This window comes from Neophocaena asiaeorientalis, unplaced genomic scaffold, assembly GCF_003031525.2.
Source record: "Neophocaena asiaeorientalis asiaeorientalis breed wild unplaced genomic scaffold, Neophocaena_asiaeorientalis_V1.1 scaffold180, whole genome shotgun sequence".
NCBI classification, from domain to species: domain Eukaryota; kingdom Metazoa; phylum Chordata; class Mammalia; order Artiodactyla; family Phocoenidae; genus Neophocaena; species Neophocaena asiaeorientalis.
The window spans coordinates 1547208-1574359 of record NW_020173697.1 but is presented as its reverse complement, the minus strand read 5'-3'; the positions used below and the strand labels follow the sequence as shown (position 1 = coordinate 1574359).

The following is a 27152-nucleotide window of genomic DNA, read 5'->3' as shown; positions in this document are numbered from 1 at the left end:
TCGCCCAGACACCCTAATCAAAAGGGATGTTTCTATGCTCCTAATGGCCAGAGATTCCTCTGAGCTTTTAATTAAAAGTAGCTTGTCCAAGGACATAGCAATTTAGAGTTTCATCAGCAACCATCAGTTTCCCTTAAACGGAATTTGACCTATATGATGCTGAATACTCAAGTCAGCACAAGGCCTAATTTATTTATGATCCAAACAAGCCCTAAATGCCAATTATCAAGGCTCTGACTGTTCATATGCATTTAACAAAAAAAAAAAAAAAAATAGGAAAAAAAAGGGAAAAGACAGAGAAGCCCCCCTTTTTCTCATTGAAGCATTTCATTTCCTGTAGGCCTGATGGGTAAGAAATGATTCACGCTCAGGATCACTATCTTTTTTTATTTTCCTCTATCAGTGTCTTGACACATCCTCCAAAATGGAAAAGAAAAAAAAAAAAAAAAGGTGGAGCTACACAGTTTCTTGGTTCATTTTTCACCTTGGGATTTTACCTGAATTTCAATTTCCCATTAAGAGTCTGTTTGTTTGATCCCTGGAAATTGAAATGTAGGCACAAGCCTTAGATGAAAAATTAGTCATGCTACTTTCACCCCGAGCTGGTGCTGCTGGATGAGAGCTGAGAGGAAATTTGAAGGGAAAGTTGACAGTTTAACAGACTAATTCTCTTCGGGTCACCTTGAGACTCCTTGTTGGTCAAGGAACTTGTAAATCAACCTGATTCTGAATTTGACTGAAGAAAGTCACTGAAACCTTAATACTCAAATACCTGCAGAGGTGATAGAAGAAATATTTTGGACACAGTAATGATGGTCTCCTCTGTCAAAGACATCTGTGGGGGAATGCCACTTAAGGACTAAAGCCCACTGCAAGGCTTGCCCAGGTGAAAATGATGCCCACTGAGCTCTTGGTGGGATTAACTTAAGGAGTGAATGAATGAAAGAGAAAGAAAGAAAAAGAGAGGGAAGGAAGGAAGGAAGGAAGGAAGGAAGAGAGAGAGAAAGAAGAAAGAAAGAAAATGAGAGAGAGAGAAAGAAAGAAAAAGAAAGAAAGAAAGAAAGAAAAAGAAAGAAGGAAGGAAGGAAGGAAGGAAGGAAAGGGAAAAAAAAAGAAAGGGAGAGAGAAAGGTAGATCTGGGGGGAGATCTTCCATAGGATTCTGTGGTTTCCATGCCCTGCCTTATCAGTGTCTTCAGAATAATGATGCTGAAATAGCCAAACCTCATTATTTCTAAATTATGTCTTTTCTTTTTTAAAGATACTTAAATGTATTTTATTCCACACGCCACATCCAAAGGTCTTCCAAAGAACCAGAAAGCAGGTGTTTGCACTTAAAAGTCCTGCCTGTCTGACACTATTAGTTTGTTGTCGTAAATACTGAAGAAATGCACATTGTTGGGAGACAACACTTCACATGTAGCTGCTCTAGGTCAGCCAAAGTACCTGTACATGCCCTTCCCAGCACTGGCTCTTCAGGTCTCACATAATAACATCTACAAGGGAGGAGCTGGAGGTGCAACTGGAAAATAGGTCTCCTTTCTGCCTCAGAGAAGCACCATGGCCAACTGGAAAGACCCCAGACTTTAGCACAGGACCGTTAAGCAGGGATTGCATCCTAATTCTTGCCGTCAAAAGATGAGCGACCTTGGACAAGTCATTTAACTTCTCTGAGCTCAGTTTCTCATGTGCAGACTAGGAATGATGATAAGAACCACCTCACTGGGTTGCTAGGAGGGTTAGGAACAGCCTGAGTATCCTTAGTGGTTGCTCAAGAATTGAACTGTAGCAGGAATAGTAGCGGTAGTATCAGGCCATCTAACGTATTTTCAGCTATGATGAGAGAAGATAAAAATGTATAGCTTTGATAAACGGAGTCTATATTAAAGAACAGTAGCAAACTAGGACTTGGCAAGATCTGTGGTAAGCCTGAGAGCAAAGAATTCTGTGTATGATCTGCCAGCATTTGGGGGGTGGTGGAGGGACAGCCATCATGGCCATTGTAAGATGAGATGCTAAAAAAAAAACCCATGAAGTTAAATATTTACATTTTGGAACCTCCAGAAAGCAGGCCAGTATTTTCTCAGCAGGCTCTAGCTGTATGCTTGAAGGAACACGAGGACTGTTTATACTCCACGCATGTTGGGTGCGCTGTAAAATGACAGACTGGGGACAGGTCAGAGCAAAACTGGGACAGAGGGAGAGCTAAACGCTCTCCTCCAGGTATCTCTGGGACATCACTTAAACTGTGACAGAGGGAGAGCTAAACGCTCTTCTCCAGGTATCTCTGGGACATCACTTTCTTTGAGGAAGATACCACAACACTAATTGCACCTAATCACTGTCCCATCACGTTAAGCCCAGCACTCAAGCAGAGATTCTGCAAAGTGCTCTGAAGGCGACAGGGAAGCAGACTGCGAGCACGATGCGTTAGGAAGGGCTTCTCCTGGCAGAAAAAATGAGAGATGACCTGGGCAGGCGTGTCATTTCCTATTCCGTGCTTTCATTTTTCAGACCAAATTGCACTCAACCACAAAACCATCGTGTGCCCCATGATCGATGTCATTGACCACAATCACTTTGGGTACGAGGCCCAGGCCGGGGATGCCATGCGCGGCGCCTTTGACTGGGAAATGTACTACAAGAGGATCCCCATCCCTCCAGAGCTGCAGAGGGCGGATCCCAGCGACCCTTTTGAGTGAGTAGCAGCTGAGGGAGGGTCCAAGGGAGAAGGGGCAGATAACTCAGGCGTGTGTCAGCTGGAGACCCATCTCTAATGAAATGGAATAAAACGGGTGGCAAAAGTATGCAAAACACTGGGGAGAGGTCAGACGTACAAGTTGTGTAAAATCACAAGCTGTGCTGAGTACATTCTTGAACTTTCTGAGTGTGAGAGGGTGTGTGCGGTATGAGAATCAGTAAAGGCAGAGTTCACAGCAAATGCACGGAAAAGGGATGCAGTCCCTTTCAGCCACTCTCTTAGAGGTTCTTTCCTCATTTTCAGTTCCCTCTGTTCTTTCTGCTTTTCCCTAAAGGATTATTTAAATTAACTATTTTACCTTTCTTCATTAGGGAATGATATAAAATATGAACCAGTATTTAGGCCTAGGTTCCATGCCCTGCTGGGAATTGCTTCTTTATAAAGGAGGGCCATGTTTCGGATGAGCAGCTGCTCCCAGAACTTAAACTTGGGGAATTCAGTCAAATGACAGACCCAGAGTAGATGATCTTTGATCATATTGCCCCCAGTTTAGTTCTATACAGATATAAGTTTACAGTAATCTATTGATTTCTACAAAGCTAAATTCTTTTTTTCCAACGTGGACAGGAGAACTGTCTATGTCAAGAAAAAGAAAAAAATATGGCTCAGCTTGACAAACTATTAGGACCATTAATGGTTAATGGTGAACTTTTTCCAAAAGTTACCCAGAGATTGCCCAAGGCATGCTATTATCTATTGCTCATACTTCACCCTTTTGATATCCTTAAAACCTTTATAACTTTAAAACTATTATATTTTTTCTTAGTACAAAAAAAATGTCTAGATCAAGGTTTTGCACACTCTCTAAGATTCTATTTAACATGCGTTAAAATCAATACTGTCTTTTTCTAATTTTTTTTATTGATGTATAGTTACTGTACAATATATATAAGTTACGGGTGTACAATACAGTGATTCAAAATTTTTAAGGATTATACTTCATTTATAGTTACTATAAAATATTGGCTACATTCCCTGTGTTGTACAATATATCCTTGTAGCTTATTTTATACCTAATAGTTTATACCTCTTAATCCCCTACCCCTGTATTGCCCCTCCCCACTTCCCTGTCCCCACTGGTAACCACTAGTTTGTTCTCTATACCTGAGAGTCTGTTTCTTCTTTGTTATAGTCACCAGTTTGTTGTATTTTTCAGGCTCCACATATAAGTGATATCATACAGTATTTGTCATTCTCTGTCTGACTTATTTCACTTAGCATAACATCCTCCAAGTTCATCCATGTTGCTGCAAATGGCAAGCTTTCATTCTTTTATATGGTTGAGTAGTATTCCATTGTATATATATACCATGGATGTATCTTCTTTGTCCATTCATCTATTGATGGACACTTACATTGCTTCCATATCTTGGCTATTATAACTAATGCTGCTGTGAACACTGGGGTGCATGGATCTTTTCAAATTAGTGTTTGGGGTGTTTTTTCGGGTATATACGCAGGAGTGGAATTGCCAGGTCATATGGTATTTCTATGTTTAGTTTTTTGAGAGGCCTCCACGCTGTTTTCCACAGTGGCTGCACCAATTTACATTCCCACTGACAGTGCATGAGGGTTTCCTTTTCTCCACTTCCTTGCCAACATTTGTTATTTGTGGTGTTTTTCGATGATGGCCATTCTGTCAGGTGTGAGGTGATATCTCATTGTGGTTTTGATTTGCATTTCCCTGGTAATTAGTGATATTGAACATCTTTTCATGAGCCTCTTGGCCACCTGCATATCCTCTGTGGAGAAATGTTTATTCAGGTCTTCTGCCCATTTTTTAAATTGGGTTGTTTGCTTTTTTGATGTTGATTTGTATGATTCTCTAACACCATATACAAAAATAAATGGATTAAAGACCTAAATGTAAGACCAGATACTATAAAAGTCCTAGAGGAAAACATAGGCAGAACACCCTTTGATATAAATCACAGTAATATTTCTTTGGATCCATCTCCTAAAGCAAAGAAAATAAAAGCAAAAATAAACAACTGGGACCTAATTAAACTTAAAAGCTTTTGCACAGCAAAGGAAACCATCAACAAAACGAAAAGACAACCTACAGAATGGGAGAAAATATTTGCAAATGATATGACCAATAAGGGGTCAATATCCAAAATATATAAACAGCTCATACAATTCATCAAAAAAAATCAATACTGTCTATTCATGAATAACACGGGCTATAAAAGTTTACAGTAGAGAAACTCCCAAGTGCAAAAATTACTTCAGTGACTCACTTTAAATTACACTAAACATTTGATAAACATCAGGAAAATGTTTCTTCCAATTCTATTCTCTAAGAAGATAAACTCTTGGGAAAGCAAAGGGGATTTCAAAAGACATTAGCCTGATAAAAACGAAGGGAAATCATTTCTTTTGTAATAAGCGCACTCATTAAGTATCCAGAATTTCTGAAAGAGGCCTCTTCAGATGCGTAAATTCCTGGAGAGTTTATTAGAAGAAATAATGAAGCCCATTGTTACTCTTCGGAATACTTCAGCCAAGATTTAAAGGAGATTGAAAACCTCCAGGGAAGTCTTTTAGTAATCCAAGGGAAGGAGTTTCTAGTAAGCGTTTGATGTGGGCCCAGCTGAGAGATGATCTTTAGACATCTCTGAAGGTAACCATCTGAAAGTCTTGGCAAAGGGGCTTAGGGTGGGATTTAAAGTCAGGTGGGTGTGGGAGAGGATACAGAAGGACCCTAAACGCGGTGGATCTGTTATTAGATGGCAGCCGATGGCAGAATAGCCATGGTCCTGTAGCTACTATTCAAGTTTGCCATGTTGGAGAGCAAGGATTCATCCATGATAACTTTTCCAATAAGTACTGTAATCGTGACTGGATTATAACGACCTTCTACTTTACTTCCACTGTAACAGTGGGGCCCCTGCTTTCTGAAGATGTGGGATCAAAATGCTACCAAAGGAATTTCAAATGGTGAAAATTCCAGAAATATTCTCGGTCCCTGCACTGACAGTTGAAATTTTTGTCAGGCAGACCCCAGCTATGGCTATCAGAGTATCAGCCACCTTGCTTAACCCCAGAGCTGGCAGAGGTGCTAACTTTCAGAATTAAATTACCTCTTGTTCCTCTCACCTACTTAGGTGGTTGCTATCCTGTCAACAATGGCATTCTGTCCAGTACGACTGCCTTTCTGTTTTAAGTCCCTTTGATTCCTAGGAAGGCAGACACTTTAGCCTTTTTTTAAAAAATGTAGCTTCCAGGGGGTGTCCACTTTGATCTTCGAAACTGCATTTGCCTTCCTGATAATAAAAGAATGCTTAGTTACCCAAGAGGCTCTGAGCAGTGTGTCAGCATTTCCATTATCTCGGCGGCCACCTGAATGTACGCATAAACAGACGTGCTTTCAGCGAAAACTTGCTTCTCTAGATGTAAAGCTTTAAGATACACAGAACGAACGTGGTCTACGTATACATCTCTCAAGCCTTTCATGTTTTCCACTGGTAGCTATGAGGATTTCCTTGGGGGTGGGGTGGTAGGGGGAGAGTAGGCAGAAAAGTCGGGAAGAAAGGAACTACAGAGTAACATGGAAATGTATTGCAAATTCCAGGACCTTTCTGACAATATATATGCAAAGATTGTCTTTCTGTAGCAAGTTGATCAAATGTCCTGAATGACAAGACCTGAATTCTCCCATTGATTCTACCATTGTTGGAGTTTTCTCCAACTAATGACTCCAGTAGTGTTTTTCAACCTGGAAATCCTGTGAAATTAGAGGGACATGAACAGTATTTAACAGTTAAGGAATTGAATTGAAAATTTCAGAGTATTATACGGGTATGTAAGTATAGCTATTGTTTCTCAGCTATTTGATTTCAGTTATAATGCATATATGATCCCAGGTCATGATATAAATGGTGTTTCTTAATATAGGTTACACAGTCAGAAGAGTTCAAAATCTATCAACTTCCTAAACTGGGAATCAAAACCTTCATCAACCTGACTAGGAAGGAAAAGAAAAACTCATAGACAACTTTGACCTCTAAGGAAAAAATTACTTACATGTGCAAAGAGATCTAGTTTTCAGACAAACCACTCCTAGAATATGAGAGACAGTGCAGTATTCACAGTTCAGATTATCTGGAACAGTCACAATTCTGATTAGACTGGATATATTTGGTAAATATTCTTGTCTTTTGAAAAAAAAATGAACTATTCTCCTATACCGGTAGCTTATAACCATGGCATAATGCTCTTAGAAAATTCTTGGTATTCATAGCTTTTAGCAGGTTTCCTTATTCCTGGTTTATTTCTAGTGCAGGGCACTTGGGAATTGAAGTCTTTTCTGTGTGACAAAACATAATATGCTCCTTTAGTCATGATAAGAAAGGGGAAGATATTCCTTTGCTTTCTGACCACTAACTTATTTCTTCAACCTTATCTCGGCATCTGAAAGTTTAGAGAGAACCAGAAAGAATTATCTTATCCAATTTCCCTTTAATGCAAGCACCCCCTAGACAGCATCCAACACAGATGACCAGCCTCCTCCTTTTTTTTTAGTGAAGTAGAGTTGATTTGCAGTGTTGTGCTAATTTCTGCTGTATGGCTAAGTGACTCAGTTCTACACATACATTCTTTTTTTATATTGTGTTTCTGTTTTGTAGATAGGTTCATTTGCGCCATATTTTAGATTCCACATATAAGTGATATCCTGTGGTATTTGTCTTCCTCTTTCTGGCTTACTTCACTTAGTATGATCATCTCTAGTTGCATCCATGTTGCACCACCTTCCTCTTGAACTCGTCAGAGAAGTAATATCTGCTACCTCAAAACACTGTCCCTTCCACTAGACTGGTTGACAGGAACATTTTCCAGTGGATTAAGAAAATTCTACCTTCCTCATCCCAAATTGTCCTACTTGAAACACAAGGAATGTCTAAATTCCTCTTCAATGACAGAGCTGTTAAAAACCTTTGAAAACAGCTACCATGCCTGGCCCTCTCAAGGCAGAAAAAAGAAACTTGTTTCTTCTCCATGCTAAATATCTCCAGTTCTATCCTCATAATCTCCAGGTCCTCCAGAATCCTTGGAAGTTCATGCTGATTGATGGAAATGCTCGATTTCTGTAAATTCACATGAATGCTGCAGTTTCATCCACACTTCTCCAACTTGTTCACACGGATAATGTGAAATATACCACCCAACGTGTCAGGTACTCAGGCCCTAATATATGAGTCTGTCAACCTTAAAAACAAAGTTAATTTCTGGAGAATTTGCACTGGTTTCTAGAGATCATGCTTCCTTGTGCTAAGTACTCACAGTCAATTCAGCAGTTTATTCAATTTTGCAATTTTGCTGTGTATTTCAGAATCTGCCTCTATTCTGTCTTTCAGCTGTGGAGAGATTACTTTTACTCTGCCCGTCTTCTGCAAATAGATCTCCAACAATTCCCCAAAGGCTTCTAAAACATAGAGTTTTAATCATCATGGATGAAATTCTTGTATACCATCATTAGCCAGGACTGAGATTCTCTATTTTCCACTTTTATATACCATCAATTTCCAAAATTTTAAAAATAAAGGTATCTGCACTTGGGTGTGAAAAAGCCTCATAGGATACAAATGTCCATTTATTCTCTCAGACACCCCTACGTCCACGGACACATCAGTTTGAATTCAGTGCTGTTACCTAGCCTAGAAATATCTCAGGGCAGGGATAGCAATGGCCATGACCCTTTGGCAGGCATCCCAAGGTTGGAACTTCAAATACTGAAGATCTCCTGAGATGTAAGCACCAAATGTAGATTCTTTGGGGCTGGTTCTGCAGTCCAGCACTGTGAAGCTAAGCCCATGTTCAAAGGGATAAGATTCTCCCTGTCCGTTACGGAGAGCTGTATCCCTGTGACATGAAAGTAAGATGCCGGGCTTCCCTGGTGGCGTGGTTGAGAGTCTGCCTGCCAATGCAGGGGACACGGGTTCAGGCCCTGGTCTGGGAAGATCCCACATGCCGCGGAGCAACTAGGCCCGTGAGCCACAACTACTGAGCCTGCGCGTCTGGAGCCTGTGCTCCGCAACGGGAGAGGCCGCGATAGTGAGAGGCCTGCACACCGCGATGAAGAGTGGCCCCCGCTTGCCACAACTAGAGAAAGCCCTCGCACAGAAACGAAGACCCAACACAGCCATAAATAAATAAAAAAATTTTTTTAAAGTACAGGTTTTAATTTAAAAAAAAAAAAAAGTAAGATGCCTTCTAAAACGATTTACTGACAGGGTCTTCCTTTATTCTTCCAAGGGACAGAGTGCAGATCCCCGGAAACTTGCTAACTATCTTTCCTATACAGGAGTGTCATAAAGTATGAATGCCGACACAATGTGAAGGGCAGTAACCCTTGGGTAACAAATACAATGTTGTGCTAAATTTTAGAATTGAATCAGAAAAAAAATGTGCCAATAAGCGTAAGTTTATCAAGCTAGAAGAAACCTTAAAGACAATTCCACCTCTCATTTATTTATTTATTAAATTGAAGTATAGCTGCTGTACAGTACTGTGTAATTTACAGGCATACAATATAGTGACTCACAACTTTTAAACGTTATACTCCAGGGCTTCCCTGGTGGCGCAGTGGTTGGGAGTCCACCTGCCGGTGCGGGGGACACGGGTTCGGGCCCTGGTCTGGGAGGATCCCACATGCCGCGGAGCAACGGAGCCCGTGCGCCGCAACTACTGAAGCCTGCGTGCCTACAGCCCACGAGCCGCAGCTGGAGAGAGCCCGCGCGCAGCGGCGGGAATGCAGTGCAGCCAAAAATAAATAAATAAAATAAATAAATAAATAAATAAATAAATTAAAAAAAAAGGTTATACTCCAATGACAGTTATCATAAAATACTGACTAGATTCCCTGTGTTGTACAATATATCCTTATAGCTTATTTTATACCTGATAGTGTGTACCTCTTAATCCCTTATCCCCATATTGCCCATCTCCTCTCTCCCCACTGGTAAGCACTAGTTACTCTATATCTGTGGTCTGCTTCTTTTTTGTTATATTCACTAGTTTGTTGTCGTTTTTAGATTCCACATATAGGGGATATCGTACAGTATTTGTCTTCCTGTGTCTGACTTATTTCACTTAGCCTAACATCCTCCATGCTCATCCATGTTGCTACAAATGGCAAAATTTTCATCTTTTTCATAGCTGAGTAGTATTCCACTGTGTATATGTACCACATCTTCTTTATCCATTCATCTGTTGATGGACACTTAGGTGGCTTCCATGTCTTGGCGACCGTAAATAACGCTGTTATGAACATTGGGATGCATGTATCTTTTTGAATTAGTGTCTTTGTTTTTTTCAGATATATACTCAGGAGTGGAATTGCTGGGTCATATGGTAGTTCTATTTTTAGTTTTTGGAGAAATCTCCATACCGTTTTCCACAGTGGCTGCATCAATGTACATTCCCCCCAACAGTGTATGAGGGTTCCCTTTTCTTCACATCCTCACCAACATTTGTAAACTCAAAATGGATTAAAGACCTAAATGTAAGACCGGATATTATAAAACTCCTAGAGGAAAACATAGGCTGAACACCCTTTGATATAAATCGCAACAATATTTCTTTGGATCCATCTCCAAAAGCAAAGGAAATAAAATAAAAAATAAACAAATGGGACCTAATTAAACTTAAAAGCTTTTTGCACAGCAAAGGAAACCATCAACAAAATGAAAAGACAACCTACTGAATGGGGGAAAATATTTGCAATATGACTGATAAGGGATTAATATCCAACATATATAAACAGCTCATACAACTCAATACAAAAACAAACCACCTGATTAAAATATGGGCAGAAGAACTGAATAGACATTTTTCCAAAGAAGACATACAGATGGCCATCAAGCACGTGAAAAGTGTTCAGCATCGTTAATCATCATGGAAATGCAAATCCAAACCACAATGAGATATCATCACATACCTGTCAGAATGGCTATCATCAAAAAGAACACCTCTTTTTATAGAAGAAGAAATCTAGACTAGGGTCTATGAGACTTATCCAGTGTCACAACTGATAAATTTCACAGCTACTGCTAGAATCTGGGCTTGCTGACTTCCCATTCTGTGCTGCATTCTTGCATCCACACCACGGTGGTGGGGAGGAAACTTAGAGTTGTTAAATGCCTATTACTATGTGTCAGGTGCTGGGGAGGAAATCTCCATATATTGCGAATTCACTTAATCCTTATCTCAAGTCTATGAAATAAATAATATCATCTGCGTTTTTACAAATAAGGTAATTCAGGCTCAAGAGATAATTTTCTAAAGTTTATGTAAGAAAGTGGAATAAGGACCCAGAGGTAAGGATTCATACTATTCCATGGAAATTTCCACCTCCCTCTCTGCTCAGAGACGAAACATTCTGTAGTGCTTCAGGGATAATCAAACAGAAGAAAACATTTTCAGAGAAAACAGTGACTTCCTCTTCAAACAGCAGTGCATGTAGGTAAATGACCACCACAAAACTGAAAGCATCACTGGCCATCACCAATCCTCTCACAAGTCTTTTCTCCAGATGTGTTCGACGCTGAGTTAAACAAAATGATACCAGGTCCCCTCAACCAGATGGGCTGTGGCTGTACAAGGCTGCACAGTGGAGGGGTCTGAGCAAGGCTGAGAGCTGGCCGGCCCTCTGCTCGGAAGGCCAGGGGCCCACGCTTGAGCTGCCCAGCAGAGAGCTAGAGGGGATCGTTCTCCTTGGTGGGCACTGTGGCTTTGGCTTATTAATGCAGAGCAGAGAACAACAGACTTCAGTCAAGTCACTTGCTGCCCAGAACGAGCAACTAGCTTTAGTCGGCGCCTTATTGATTGCACTGTTTGCCGTTCAAAATTGTAACATCCCACTTGGGTAAATTCCCGGTGGGGACTGAGCTGTACCTTAATTTACTTAGAATTTGAAAGTAAAGATACTCACTTTTTCTCTTTTCACATGAGTTTTGACCCAATAGTGCCCAGTCTGAATTTAATCAAGATTAGTAAGGAATAGGCTCCCCACGTGGAAAAGGAGACTGGACGGGTCTCTCCACTTTCACCTCTGAGTTGCACCAGGCATTGTTCACCTTCTCCTTTTTTTTCAGTTGGGTTACCTGTAAACCCTGGAATATCCATTTGGTAGGTGGGAGAATTTTATTCATATTCTACGTCTCAAGCTAAGTCAATATACCTCATAGATTTTGCTGTGACCTTCAAGCAATTGCTTCCAAACTTTGCCCCCTTTTCCCTCAAAAACCCAAAATGATGCAAACAAGCTACCACAGTATTAGCTGCCTCAACCTCAATCTTCAAACACATAATTCTCTGTGATTAAGGTTTCGAAACTGTAGTCTCAAACTTTGGAGGGGATTAGGTTAGAAAGCAAGATGGATGGACCCAGAGATGGTCATACTGAGTGAAGTAAGTCAGACAGAGAAAGACAAATATTATAGGATATCACTTCGGTGTGGAATCTAAAAAACTGGTACAAATGAACTTATTTACAAAACAGAAATAGAGTCACAGATGTAGGAAACAAACTTAGGGTTCCCAAAGGGGGAAGCGGGGGAGGGACAAATTGGAATTGATATATACACACTACTCTATATAAAATAGATAACTATTTTATTTATTTATTTATTTTTATATTTATTTTTGGCTGTGTTGGGTCTTTGTTTCTGTGTGAGGGCTTTCTCTAGTTGCGGCAAGTGTGGGCCACTCTTCATCGTGGTGTGATAGTGATAGGCTCACTATCACAGCCTCTCTTGTTGCAGAGCACAGGCTCCATACGCGCAGGCTCAGTAGTTGTGGCTCACGGGCCTAGTTGCTCCGCGGCATGTGGGATCTTCCCAGACCAGGGCTCGAACCCGTGTCCCCTGCATTAGCAGGAGGATTCGCAACCACTGCGCCACCAGGGAAGCCCAAAATAGATAACTAATAAGGACCTACTGTATGGCACAGAGAACTCTACTCAGTACTCTGTAATAACCTATATGGGAAAAGAATCAAAAAAGAATAGATACATGTACATGTATAACTGAATCACTCTGCTGTACACCTGAAACTAACACAACATTGTAAATCAACTATACTCCATTAAAAAATTTTAAAAAGGGCTTCCCTGGTGGCGCAGTGGTTGAGAGTCCACCTGCCGATGCAGGGGACATGGGTTCGTGTCCCGGTCCGGGAAGATCCCACATGCCACGGAGCGGCTGGGCCCGTGAGCCATGGCTGCTGGGACTGCACGTCCGGAGCCTGTGCTCCGCAACGGCAGAGGCCACAACAGTGAGAGGCCCGCGTACCGCAAAAAAGAAAAAAAAAAAAATTTTTTAAAAAAGAAAAGAAAATACATTCATCAATTTAGCCTAGCGATGAGTTCCAGGAGAGTGAAATAGGACTCCAGCTCTCCAAAACCTCAACCACAGTTCTTGCATGACCTTTGAATGATTCCAGAAGTCCTTCCATTAATCTGACCAAATAACCTATTTCATTAAGCCCATGTAGTATGTAACATAAAATCTAACATTTGTAAAGCACCTCTCTACATTTTACCTAATTGACTCCTTGTAATAACCCTTTGGCGTAGGTAAAGGAGCTATTGTTATTTCTCCAGTTTTGCAAATAAAGTGAGAACCAGAGAAATGAGCTCACTACCAAGAGGCAAAACCAGGACTCAAATCAATGTCTTCGTTCATTCAGATTTCAAATCTTAGAGTTAATCAATAATCTCATAGGCATCAAATCAATGCCTTCTTTCATTCATTCGGACTTCAACTCCTAGGGTCAACTGATACTTTTCGTTTCCTCCCCCTTGAAGAGACACTTTGGCACCCATGAAGTGCAGTGGTTTTTATCAGTGAAGGTTTCGTGGCAGCTCTGTAAGGAGAGCAGGAGAGGGGAAAGATTGCCTTGCTTCCCACACTGTCTTTTCTGAAGCTGAACTGTCTTATCTGACCAGCTTAACCGGAGCTGGTAGGTTGAAAATGTCAGCTTTCAGTTTCTTCCTAATGAAGGGAAATGTCAACAATGACAGCTGCTGGTCTGTTTCTAACAAGACCTAATTCCATATTTGACAATCACAAAAGGACAAAATGTTTAAGGAAAAATACTGTCAAATTTCTAAGTGGTGCCCTACTCTACAGAGGGTGAGAATCAAGGAACAGAAATGTCTCAGGGTCTTAAAAACAAATCAAAACATTGAATAAAATCAATCTCCCTTGAAAGCCCAGAATGAAACCCCATGGAAGAGTTTTTTAATGTCAACTTAAAGGCTGTAACGTGGGCAGAGGTGTTAGAAAGCAAAATTGTTAATGATCCATCTGTCCCCATGAACACCCCTCCCCGTTGCTCCCTCTCTGGGCTCTTTGGCTATCCCGGTCCTAGGTCTCGGGGAGAATCGCCATCTGATAAACAATTCACACCAAGGGCTTGTGATGAGCCTTTTCCCTGGTCAGGACTTCTTTCTCCCTCTGCAGGGGGAGTGATCTTTACCCCAGCAAGATGCTCCCTATGTATTTCTCCTTTTTCCAGCATCCAGGATAACGTTAACAAGATTAATTCCTGAATTAACAGTCACTGCCTTTATTCTACCTGTGCTGCCCTTCTCTTCTTTCCTCTGTCCTGCTCTCTGGAGGTCTCTGGGTTCCTGAGGTGGCCGTGGCTTTGATGCCCCCTTTCTGATATCCGACCATGAGCTGGACTTCTAAACCTGTTTCTGCCACCACTCCCTTTAGGGTCACTCCATCACAGGAGACCTGGTAGACCATGCTATTACGAAAGGAGATGAGACCTATTCCTGCAGGCTGAGATAGATTCTTGTCCCTGTTCACCAGTCACTCAGGACTGCGGTCCCGGTGGAACTCAGAAACACCCTCACCGTGACTTTTGTCCTACGGAGCCCCCGTCCTTGTTTCTTCGGTACAGTAAGTCCCCTACATACGAACAAGTTCCATTCCAAGAGCGCGTTCTTAAGTCCAATTTGTTCATAAGTCCAACAAAGTTAGCCTAGGCGCCCAACTAACAGAATCGGCTGTACAGTACTGTACTAGGTTTATAATACTTTTCACACAAATGATACATAAAAAACATCTTTTTGCCTCGCTCTACTCTCTCAATTATCTTCACTTTTGTTTACATCATTATCTCTTGGTGCTTCTTAGCAGTACCAGTTACCTCACCACTGCTTTTACACTTGCTTCTGGACATCCTGGGCTTGAAAATAAAGATACTGTACTACTGTACTCTATAGAGTACTGTAAAGTACACAAAAGCACAACCAGTTGTAGAGGACGCACGCACATGACAATGTACGCCTGACACGTGAACTAACTTCCGTATTTGGACACGCGACCGCACGTTCGCATCTTTGAAAGTTTGCAGCTTGAAGGGTCGTGTGTAGGGGACTTGCTGTAATATCTCCTCTTGAACCTTGGACTCGGACTCTCATTCCTGGTCTCTCAGGTTAGTTAGCTCCTCCATAGCCAGGCTGCACCCCAGGCTCCCCTGGGCAGAATCAGCCCATCACCTCTCCACCGCCAGGGCCATCCAGTACTTACCGATAAACCTGCACCACTTAAGACTTAGCAATGGCTTCTGACGTACTGAAGAACTGTGGAATTCACAGACGGACTGTTGACTTTCATTGTCCATTTACCTGTTCTTTCGACCATTAACCGCTTTGCTCTGCTTCTCAAACCGCTGTCCTGAGTCCCTCTTTCTGTCTCATGTGTGATGACTGTTTTCTGTGTCCTGCCCCCAACCCCGAGATGTGCCTTGATTCTACATACACTCACTCCTTGTCTGGACTCCTGTATGGGTTCTGTGCCCCAGGATATAATCACACTGAGTTCCAGATCTCCTGTTTCTGACTCCCCATTCTTTCATTAGAGTTCTACTAGCATTCAGCTAAGGAGAAACCAACCGCCGTGAATGAGCCCCCTTCCTAGAACCCAAGGTTCAGCAACATTTACTCTACCCGTGAGGACATCATACCAGAGCAGGGAGAATTTAACAGACCCTCTGCCATTCACCCAACTTCCCCTTTCCCTCCCAGGGAACAGGAATATAAACCCAAGGCCCAGGTGCATTTAGCTTTGTTTTCTCACCTGAAGCTCCCGCTCTGCTGTCCTCTTTCCTTCCTTTCTCCAGTCAACAACTCTTTTTTTTCCTTCTAATCATTGCTAACATTGATACTAGAATGAGGGCAGGGAAGACTGTTTTATTCGATTTACTCATCACTCATTACTCATGCGCCTCTAGTACCAAGTTCCTGCCCATAACAGGTGCCCAATAAATATTTATTAAATGGATGCAGTAAATATTAAGTTCAGGAGAGGGTATGGTCCAACAGGGCTGTGTATCCGTGAAGAAGAGGCGACAGTTTTTCAGAAAAGGATAACAGCCGAGGAAAATGTTACAGCACAGTATTTGTAGGGTGTCACCCAAAGACTAGTCTGAACAAGAGGTGATTCTTATAGGGGAGTGGTAGAAGATAAAGAAAAAGAAACAAATTATGGTCGAGACCAGACTTAGAAGGCCTTTATTCTGCATGTAGAAGGAACAGAGCTGATAAGGGAATGTTCTAGGAAAAACCATCTGGTAGCGGAAGGCCTTCCTGGAAGCCTTTACATTATGAATGATAATGAAAGTCATCTGGAAATCCACAATCCAGGAGAGAAGAACATCTTTCACAAGAGGCTGGTTCTTAATAAGGTAATGATATTGATCCTTCAAGTTCTCTCCATTTCTAACAAGCACCGAGATGCTGTCAGAATCCAGGGCTGTCAAGTTCTAGACACCGATAGGCACCCGAGGGGAGCAGTGGGCCGTGAGGGCACTGCTGGAAGCCCATTGGAAGGAAGGGCTGGGGGGTGGTTAGTGGACTTGGTGGGGGTCATGGTCTTAGAACTGGAGGGTAGGCAAGTATAACAGCCTGGGGAACATGCACAGATACGAAGTCCAGTTAAGAAAATTAAACCTTACACGTGGTGTTCAGATGAAGCCTTGAGTGTTTATAGTGAAAGAAATGATGAAAACTGGAGTCTGCATCCGGGACTCAGCGGGCAGGGGTCTGATGGCCCCGTGATGCTGCTGGACCTGAGCAAAGATCAGAGGGCAGGTCTGTAACTTGACCAAAGGGCTGGACAGAGAGTGACTGAAAGTCTCTTTTCCTGAAGTTCTCTGCCACAGAGATGGAACATGTTGGCTGCCAGAGACCCAATTCCATGATTTTATATACATATGTACTCATGTTATCATTATATTATTATTTTATATTATAATTATAATGATTAGGATGGCTTTATTATCATTATGTAAATTTGATTATACATATTAAATTTGCTTATAAATCACCTCAAATTATTTTTTGAAGTGAGTCCATTTGGATAGTTAAGAGCAAGAAATACATATAGCCTATCTTTGAGTCTACGATGAGGTCTTCCAAGGTGGGTGGATTTCGTTCCAAATCACATGGCCGGAGGTGAGTGTCTAAGTCCTTTGGGGTCGCAGTAAGGAAATACTGTAGACAGGGTGGCTTATAAACAATAGGAATGTACTCCTCAGAGTTCTGGAGGCTGGCAAGTCACAGCACTGGCAGATCTGGTGTCTGGTGAAGGCCCACTTCCTTGGCTTACAGATGGCCATCTTCTTGCTGTGTCCTCACCTGGTGGAAGGGGCAAGGGAGCTCTCTGCTCCCTTTTTCATAAAGGTACTAATCCCATTCATATGGGCTCCACCCTCATGACCTCAACACCGCCAGAGGCCTCACCTCCAAACACCATCACATTGGGTGTTAGGTTTCAACATATGAATTTTGGAGGACGCAAACATTCAATCCATAGCGGTGAGACTGTGCTCAGAAATGAGTTGTATATGTGATTGAAAAGCAACTTCAGAATAAAGAAATGAATCAATCAGAAATGATGGATTCCCCATCTCACTCTTCTAATAAAGTCTGAGCAAATATAAGTAAGCAGAATAGGATAATAAAACAGTAATGCACACACCCCCTAGATGTAAATAGAGATGAGTGATATTAGAAAAGTAACAGACTTTTATTAGCTTCCCTGTGACTGAAGTGATCCGTCTTTATTGTTTGCTGTCCTGATTATCTATTTGGGGTCCAGGAGCAGTATCTACAGTAAAGCCATATCCACGGAGGAAACGCTTTTAGCCAAACCACCATTCCCTCCTTCAAAGCAACAATTAAGCAGTTTCTTTTTCCTTTTTTCTTTCTTTCTTTTTTTTTTTCTTTCTTGTCTAACACTTCTTGGGGTAAATACATCTGAAAATATGATAAGGAGAAAAGGATGTCTGCTTTTGTTTCTTGGCATGCCAACAAAAATTGGACAAAGTAAGCTTCTTGAGCGGGGAGAGGTTACAGGACGTAATCCACGGGAGAGGCAAAGGCCCAGGCCACCCATCAGGGGAGCCTCATGTTGTTGGGGGTGGAGACCTGGAGTCTACAGGCTGTAGTTTCTGAGTCAAAAGGTACCTTGAGGACACCTTCCAGCTTGAACCTTCTTCGGCTGGGGGACTGGGGTCACACCAGGATGTTGGTGGTGTCACGTCTTACTCCTCGGTTTTGGCTGTTCTCCCATCAGTAGGAATGAGAGTGAGCTTGGCCTGGATCCCGCTGTGGAGTCAGGGGACCCAGGGCAGGGGAGCAGAAGATTCACAAGGCCAAGGCCGGAGGGTTCCGACTGCAGTGGACGGGGAAGAAAACGCGCGCAGGACGTGGTACCCAAAGGGAGAAAGCAAGTGAAGAGCGATGCATCAGAGGAAAGAGATGATGACGTCACAAGCCGGAGGACAGAAAGCCAGTCTGAAGGGCACATGAGTCAAGGCCAGCAGTGGGGGGAAGGGCTGTGCCCACAAGAGAACATCAGGGCAGCGCTCATGCAACGCCCACGGGGGAGTGGGCGCTGTTTCCCACCAACAGTCCCTCCCCAGCTCCACAACTGCAAAAGCTCGAGAAAACTCAGACCAGCCAAGCATTTTTCCTTGGCTTAACACGCTCCAAGAATTAAATGTTAACTTTTTATAGCAACAGAAGTCACCTCATAGACAAAAATTCTCGCATCTAGGACAGGTTTCAAACATACAGTCACCAGTCAAATGCACACAAATGCCACCTCCTCTGTCTCTGTAACTGAACTCGGGGGAGCCCCAGACAGAGCATCATCTGCATCAAGAGCAGCCGGACTGCTTCCAACACATGCAGGCCCCGGGGGCAAGAGAGCAGATGAAGGCCCACGGGCTACGTCCAAACACAAGTTATAAATCAAACAAGCAAACGATCCAGTTTTGTTCTCTCCTCCCACCTTGGTAAATATACCTTCCCATCACCAGGAAGGCCAGGTCTGCAAGTCGAATTCCTCCTACAAGCTCTACCGACGTGGCGCTGTGTGTGGGCAGCCTGTCTCAGCCCACTTGCCCTGCCTGCACTTCGACCGCCGTGGGCACATGCAGGAGGATGTGAAGCCCGGGTGTCCTGCTCCATCCACAAAAATAGTCACCCTCTGGCCACCCCTCCACCCCAAGCTCCTGTCCACAGGAGGGCAGCCCCAGGAAAGAGGATGGAAGAAGAGAATGCAGTCTCAGAAGCACCCAGCACCCCTGTGTGGGGATACCGCAAACCTAGCCCCCAACTTCCAGGACGTGTGCTGCCTCCAGTGGGTACATCCGTCAGCCCAAGGATGCCCATCCTGTTGGAGGGGACATCCGAAGCTGACCAGAGTACAGGCCCTCTTTCCTGGGTCCAAGGTCCCGGAATGGGAGTGAGCCCTAATCTCACCATATAGATTCCTTCTGAGCCAGAACATGGTCCCTTACAGGTCAATTCTCAGTCAATTCTCAATGCAAACTCAGTCCATTCAAATATCAAATTCCACATCAGGTCCAGGATGGCATCGTGATACTAGGGAGAGTCATGATGGGGCAGAGGGGTCATCTGAGTTTTTATCTTTCTCATCAGCTTCCCCTGGATTCACACTGAATGCAGTGGACCTTTAAGAAGAAGCTTTTGTCCTCACTGGACCCCCTTGCTGGTGTCCACAGCTGTCATATCTCTGGCTGCTCTCTTGGCATCTATCTCAGAAGGTCTAAGGTGTTGCTAAGTACTTACCATGGAGTCCCAGGTCCAGGCTCTAACTTATCCCGCTGCCCAGCCCCAAACCACAAAGCTGGGTCCCTTCACCTCTGTCACGGCCATCCCTCCCTGGTTCTCTAGATTTCAACTCTCATCTACCTACCACACATGTCCCCTCCCCAAGGCATGTTAGGGGAGGAGGAATTTCCCCTTCTTCCCTTCTAGGTTCTTCAGCTGGTCTAATCATTAAGTTGACATAAGACAGATTAGCAGGAGAAAAACAAATTTAATTTCATGGGAATGGGAGCTGGGAAAATATGAGACTCAAAGAAGTGGCCAAGCAGGCAGCTTTTATACCTTTTAAACAAAGAAACAATAAATTTGGGAAGAATTGACAAGACAAAGGAATTTGGGCTTGGGATAGTCCATTAGCAACAAAGTCACAAGGTCTGTTTACTCAGCCTTCTGACCCTGAGTTTCCTGTCTCTGGTGATAAGGATGCCTTATCCCCTCCAGGTACAGGGAGGGGACCCTTCACAGGGGAGATTTATCTCCTGCCTTCAGGGGGACAAAGGAGGGTCAGAGTGTCTGTTTTGCCCTGGTCATCTCTTAAGTAACTTTAATTCAAAATAATCAGGGTGGCAAAGCGGTGTATTTGGGGGCGGCCTGCTCTGCTTCCCTCACAGGTGAGAACACCTGCTCTCCTCCACACACACGCAGCCTGTGGGGACCCGGGGGACGCCTGCTCAGGCCCCCAGGCCAACTAACCACCCCCCAACCCGGTCACTTGCACAAGCTGCCCCAGGTCGGGCCAGGCCTCTCCCCTACCTTCTCGGTGACTCAGATGCAGCAGCCCGACAAGCAGTCCGTGTCCGCGTGGTGTCCCCTCCGCATGTCCACGTGGTCTTCCTTCTACACGTACAGGAGACGGAACCTAGGAGAGAACAGGTACAAGGTGAGAGAGAGGAATGCAAGACACTCACACCCGTCGAAATGCAGTGTTAGAGGCAGAGAAACAGAGAGAAACAGGGCTCGTCCACAAGACCGTAGCCGAGAGTGTCCACCTGTCCCGTCGGCTGTGTCCACACCTCACATGGTGGCCACTGGTCGTAGGTGCTAAGTAAGTATTTGTTGGATGAAGAAATGAAGGGTCAGTATTTGCAGGGACACCCTATGCTAGATCTTTTTTTAAAAATAAATTTATTTATTTTTGGCTGTGCTGGGTCTTCGTTGCTGAGTGCGGGCTTTCTAGAGTTGCGGCGAGCGGGGGCTACTCTTCGTTGCGGTGCGCGGGCTTCTCACTGCGGTGGCTTCTCTTGTGGCAGAGCACGGGCTCTAGGTGCGCGGGCTTCAGTAGTTGTGGCACACAGGCTTAGTTGCTCTGTGGCATGTGGGATCTTCCCGGACCAGGGCTCGAACCCATGACCCCTGCATTGGCAGGCGGATTCTTAACCACTTCACCACCAGGGAAGTCCCTGTGCTAGATCTTCTTTCCACCCCACCCTGGGGACCTCACTGCTACTCAGGCTCTGGTGACTGTTGTCTACTTTCTGATCAACACAATGAAACAAGTTAAAAATGGTTTTTAAACAGTAAATGGGGCACGGGGGCTGGGATCCACAGTAGGAAGATTTTCCTTGTGTCTAGAATGAGAAAATACACTAAAGGCAATCAAATACACATTTATTCACAAGTGAATTGGGATACCATAAGTAATGAATATTTATTCATCATAATTGAGCAGTTTGCTACTGTTTGTCTTTCCAGAGAATAATAAGTAATAGATAGATCCCTTAAGTAATAGATTTCTGAGTTTTAATCTCTGCTTCTTGGTATCCAAAATTTTAACTAGACTCGCCCTGGAAACTATTTCTTGCCTCCTCTGACATATGATTCATCTTGGTCTGAGGAATATTTTTTCCAATTTTATTGAAGAAATTCCCTAGAAGTTACGGAAAACTAAACGAATTCTGAGAAACTAAATTAAAGAAACCTAATTCTGCAAGCTGTGCTGAGTCAAAAAAAATAAACCATAATTCTGAGAGGCTGAAATAACTCATTGAAAGACGTGTGGCAATAAATATACATATGTCTAGAAAGTACACACATTTAAATAAATTCCACAGAAAGACTGTTTTCTCATCTGAGGTCACATCAATAGCCCCAATAATTTTATCTTAACTAACATAATATTGAGAATTAAATATAGCAACAAAAAATTCTTTAAGACTAATGCATATACTAAAATAGTTCACGAGAATTTTTCCTAGATATCCTCTTCCGTTTCATATTTTCAAGTGACAGGTATAAAGGAATTCTCAGAACTAAATTTTTAGTCTTCTTAGTCTATCTTCTTAATTTAGAATTATTGTAGAAATCTAACCCAGAACGAAACTCCCGTTGCTTTGAGCCTAAAAGAGTCAAAGCTGTTTGCTCAGGTTATTGTTGTGTTATACTGCCACCTGTTGGAATGAAAGGTAAATTGTTTTAAAAGAAAGCATCGACAAAAAGTCCAAATTCTTGTTTTTGCAAAGGAGGCTCTCTTAAAGGTAATGCAGACTACAGATCAAAACAAATAACCTCCAGGCTGAATGTCCAAAATGTCCCAAGTTGAAGAAGGACCAAAGCAAACTCTGATCGTAAAATCATCAGGCAGTCACACTGTGGCTTTATTTACAGGTCAGCTGATACAGAGACAACATTATTCCTGGTATCTCCTCTGGCAGTGCTCTTCTGAAAGAACACGGGGACAGAAAAAAGATAGACCCCAGAGATTCTGAAGGGTGGCTTAGGAGGTACATGGAGATAAATGGCTGGCGCTGCAGGTAGAACACGACACTGGGTTCATTGATCCACTGTGTGAATTTGAGCATCTCCTGGGCCGGCCTGATCAACACAATGAAACAAGTTAAAAATGGTTTTTAGACAGTAAATGCCGCATTCTGACCTACAACCGGCATAGTGTGGGTGAGTGAAGCTTCACCTCTGCTCTCCCTGTCTGTTTGCTGCTGAAGACAGAGACATAAGCAAACATCCACGAGGCCCTGTGATCCATTGTACAAACCGCCCCAACTTAATGTGCCAAAGGGACTAAAGGTCAGCCTCAAAAGAGAATAGCAGTGGAGAGAGTTAGGGAGAGAAAGGAGAACAGATGACTTCTGGGGAAGGGAAACTGCGTGTAAAAGCTCTAGCGGGAAGTGGATGGAAAGCAGGGGTGGAATGGCAGGCTCTGGCCACGCTTGGAAGGGCCCCGGGGAGCCGTCACAGGAGCCCAGCCTGGCCACTCATTTCCTCATAATCTTGGACAATCACTTCAGTTCTCTGGACCTCAGGCTCTTCTGTAAAACACAAGAGTGTCGGCCTTGACCTTGACGGTTGCTGTGGTCCTAAGGCCACTGCATCAAGGTGCAAATATTGATGCACAGACCCACCCAAGGTGACTTGGGAGGTTGTCTTTCCTGAGTGTTGCCCTCCAAGGGAGGATACGCATATCAGGGGGGATGCCAGTGTGTCCTGCCTTCCACACCTTAGGGCCCAAAAGGACAACCCAGGAAAGATAAATAACCGCAACAGTGGCTTCTGCCGTTGGTTGAGCCTCTACTAATGGCCAGTTGCAGCCCTACGTGTTCTGCTTTGATTGACTTTAATCCCCACCTCAGTCCTTTAGCTGATCATAAGTATCCTCTTCATCTAAGTGGTGGGAAGACGGAGGCTCACGGAGCTAAGAGACCCCCTCAAGGTCACACAGGCAGCGGCGGAGCTGAGATCCGAGCGCACCCAGATCTGCCTGAGCCCACCTTCCCCTGCCCCAAGAGGATTCTCAGACGCATCGCTATTTATCTGTGACACAAAATCGAGAATGCTAAGATCTGCCTGTTGCAGAGAACACTGGGAACTGTGGGAACTCACTTCCAGGTCTCCCACAAGCTGCACCCGGGTTTGAAACAGAGATAGAATGTAGCTCCACCAATACGCGTTCACTGTAGCGCTAGATGCTAGAACATCTTAAATCGGACCGTCCTAATGTTTCTGGAGACTCTAAAGGGCTTTCTAGTTTTAACATTTTTATCATCTCTACAAGTAGCAGGCCCGGACTCAACGATCTGTGTCTGCGAGAAAGCTAAAATGACCATCCTTCTCTCTAACTGCCCTGGAGTGTGACTCCAGGCTCAAAAACACCTGTGCAAAGAGTTTCCATTCCAGAGCACAGCTAACCTCAGGCCAGTTCAGCGGCTGCATAACAGACCCAGGATGAGACGGAGGCCTCTCACAGCAGCTCCATCCTGCAGCTTTGCTCCCCAGGCTGGGTAACAGTGAGGTGAGGGGTTAGAGTGGGGCTTTCTTTGGGGCCTTGTCTCCAAAGAAACCATATGTCTTATTGGATCCCTTCAAGGAGGGAGGGGAGATCAGCCCTCAGCTGGGACGTCACGGATGCATTTCCTCCTTTTCCTTCCCCTGCTCCTATCCAGAGGACACCTTGATGGTAAAATCATCTACCAAGTACCCGAGGACACCCCTAGTTCTCCCTGAGCACCCAACCTAAGCCATTCCTCAACGGCTATTCAGCCTGGGTTCCCCTTTCTCCTCCATGAAAACTCCTGTTCCTTTAACATGATAACACGAAACTAGGTTTTTGATGTTAAAGAAATGTTTTAAACCAATTCACACTAAAATAAGCATCTTTAAAGGAACACTTCACCTTCCAGACCCAGATGCCTAGTTCCCCAAGCCAATCCCTCTTAGCACAGCAGGACATATAACGACGATTTCCATAAGTACTTTCTCCAAGATGTCAAAAGGTTTTTCTCAGATTCTGCCAAGTGAAATTCCATAATATTGCTTCAAAATAGTATTCAGAATTCTGTTGCTATTATTAATAGCGGTGCCTGGCACAGGTCTGGTAATAGGCAGTGTACAAGGTCATCTCACGTGTGCTTTCTGTTTGATCTTCCTAACGCTTCTGGGAGCAGCCCTGGTACAAATTACAACGTGCACTCCACACCCGAGGAAACGCTAACTCGTGTCTTCTGCAAAGTAACAGGTCAAGGTGATGGGGCAGAAGCTACACCTGGGATTCCACCCCGAGTCGTCTTCACTCAGAAGCAGGTCTCCTTAAGGACTGTTGAAAGGAGACAGGAGGCCTGCACAGTGACCACTACTGCTCAAAACCGGGAACCCAGGGAAATGGGCTGCCACCTTCCAGCCAAGTCAGCATCCAGGGTGCTCAGGTCAGGACCTGCCGCTCAAGTGACCAGAGCACAGCCAGGCCGCCCTCAGGAGAAGGTACCCCGGGCTCCCACCACACAGCTGAGGGGGGAGGCCTCACGGGACGAGCCCGGGCCTGCGCCACAGCCACTCCCGCCAAGTCCTCTCACTGCCAGGGTGGACAGCAGCCCTCTACACACAGGGCATGGGTGTGTATGGGTGTGTGTGTGTGTGGTGAGTGTGTGGTGAGGTGTGTGTGTGGTGAGGTGTGTTTGTGTGGTTAGGTGTGTGTGTGTGGTGAGGTGTGTGTGTGGTGAGGTGTGCGTGTGTGGTGAGGTGTGTGTGGTAAGGTGAGCTGTGTGGTGAGGTGTGTGTTGTGAGGTGTGTGTGTGGTGAGGTGAGGTGTGTGGTGAGGTGTGTGTGTGTGCTGAGGTGTGCGGTGAGGTGTTGTGAGGTGTGTGTGGTGAGGTGTGTGGTGAGGTGTGTATGTGATGAGGTGTGTGTGGTGAGGTGTGTGTGGTGGGGTGAGGTGTGTGTGTGGTGAGATTGTGTGTGTGGTGAGGTGTGTGGTGAGTTGTGTGGTGAGGTGTGCGTGTGGTGAGGTGTGTGTGTGGTGAGGTGTGTGTGTATTGTGAGGTGTGTGTGTGTTGTGAGGTGTGTGTGTATTGTGAGGTGTGTGTGGTGAGGTGTGTGTGTGTGGTGAGATATGTGTGGTGAGGTGTGTGTGTGTTGTGGCGAGGTGTGTGGTATATGTAGATGCATGTACTCTGGTGTGTGTGTATGGTACGTATGTGTGTGTGTGTAAGACAAGCGTGCTGTCCCCGCACCCCCTCTGGGCTCCCCACACACACACCCACACACACACACACACACACACACACACACACACACACACACTTTTACACACACACACACACACACACACACACACACACACACACACCCCTGTTGGAGAGCCAGCCGGTGTTGGGCCCAAGCAGGACAGAAGAAAGCGAGCAGCCGGAGAGCTCTCCACACAGCCCTGCTGAGTGAGGTCTCGGGCCCTCTCCTCGCCCCCCTCCCCCAGCCGCGGAGGAGCCGCGGTCCAGTGAGGAGAAAGGCGGGAAGGGGAGCCGGCAAGACGGAGCCCCTCCCTTCTCCACGGCCTGTTCTGGACCCCGGGTGCCACCTGTGTTGAGGAAGAAGCTTGGAATTGGACGAGAATGTTTCTATTTCTGATTGCCTGAGATTTCCTACGACCTGAAGAAGGACCTGTTCTGGCTGAATTCATCCACCGCGGAGGACCTGAGACCTGCTGAGATGTCCCCATGGGGCAGGGAAGCGACAGGCATGAAAAGTGCTTGAAAGCAGCTGGGAGTTTCCCACGGGGCCCCGGGGCTCGCTGAGCTGCCCGTGCTCTCCTCGTGGTGGAGGGAGTTACCACAGGGTGAGCCAGTGGGAGAAGCCCTGGTGACTCGGGAAACGGTACGTGATCACCTGGGCGACGCAACTCCAGCTGGGGATGCTTGCTGCCTGACTTGGCCCTTGAAGGGCCAGGAGGTCCGGGGCGGGGGGCAGAGAAAGATGAAGCCTCTGCAGCTCCAGGCGTCCCAAGGAGAGCCGGGTCCCGGCAGGTCCCTCACTGACGGCTGGGCTGGCTCCAGGGGGATGTAGTGTCAGTGTTCAAGCTAAAAGTACAGCGCAGAGTCAGCTAGGGCGGGTTTCATCTGAGAAGGTGGGATTTCATTCTTTGAACAAAACCGTAGGAGATCAGAGAGCAGATAATATGGTCCCCTCTGTGTTTTCAGGAAAATACCTCTGGCAACGGGGTACAGAGTCCAGAATGGCTGGAGTTGAAACTAAGTGCGCTTAGACGAGTCAAGCAGAGAACAGAGTGTAAACAATGACTGTGACTCTAGAAATGGGAAAAATAAGACAGAGTCGAGAGGTAAACTAGAGGTAAGAGACAGGATTGATCGTTGCTCCCCTGAACAGACTTGCCTCCGTGAATACACGACTGCTGTTCTAAAAACACAGCCTACAGGACTTCACTCCCTAGCAACCTAGGGACCCCAAAGGCCCAGTGTGCTCTGTCCAGCCCCCCAGAACTCAGCCAGGTCCTGAGGAG

At 44.7% G+C, this 27152-nt stretch overlaps 1 protein-coding gene across 1 annotated transcript in view; it reads left to right on the top strand.

The window, feature by feature from the left end:
• The window catches only part of GALNTL6 (polypeptide N-acetylgalactosaminyltransferase like 6), a 1130106-nt gene that overhangs the window by 939624 nt on the left and 163330 nt on the right, over nucleotides 1-27152 (top strand). The window contains exon 6 of the mRNA XM_024750526.1: nucleotides 2514-2697. Coding sequence (XP_024606294.1) covers nucleotides 2514-2697 — 184 coding nt within the window. The remainder of the gene's footprint in view (nucleotides 1-2513; nucleotides 2698-27152) is intronic.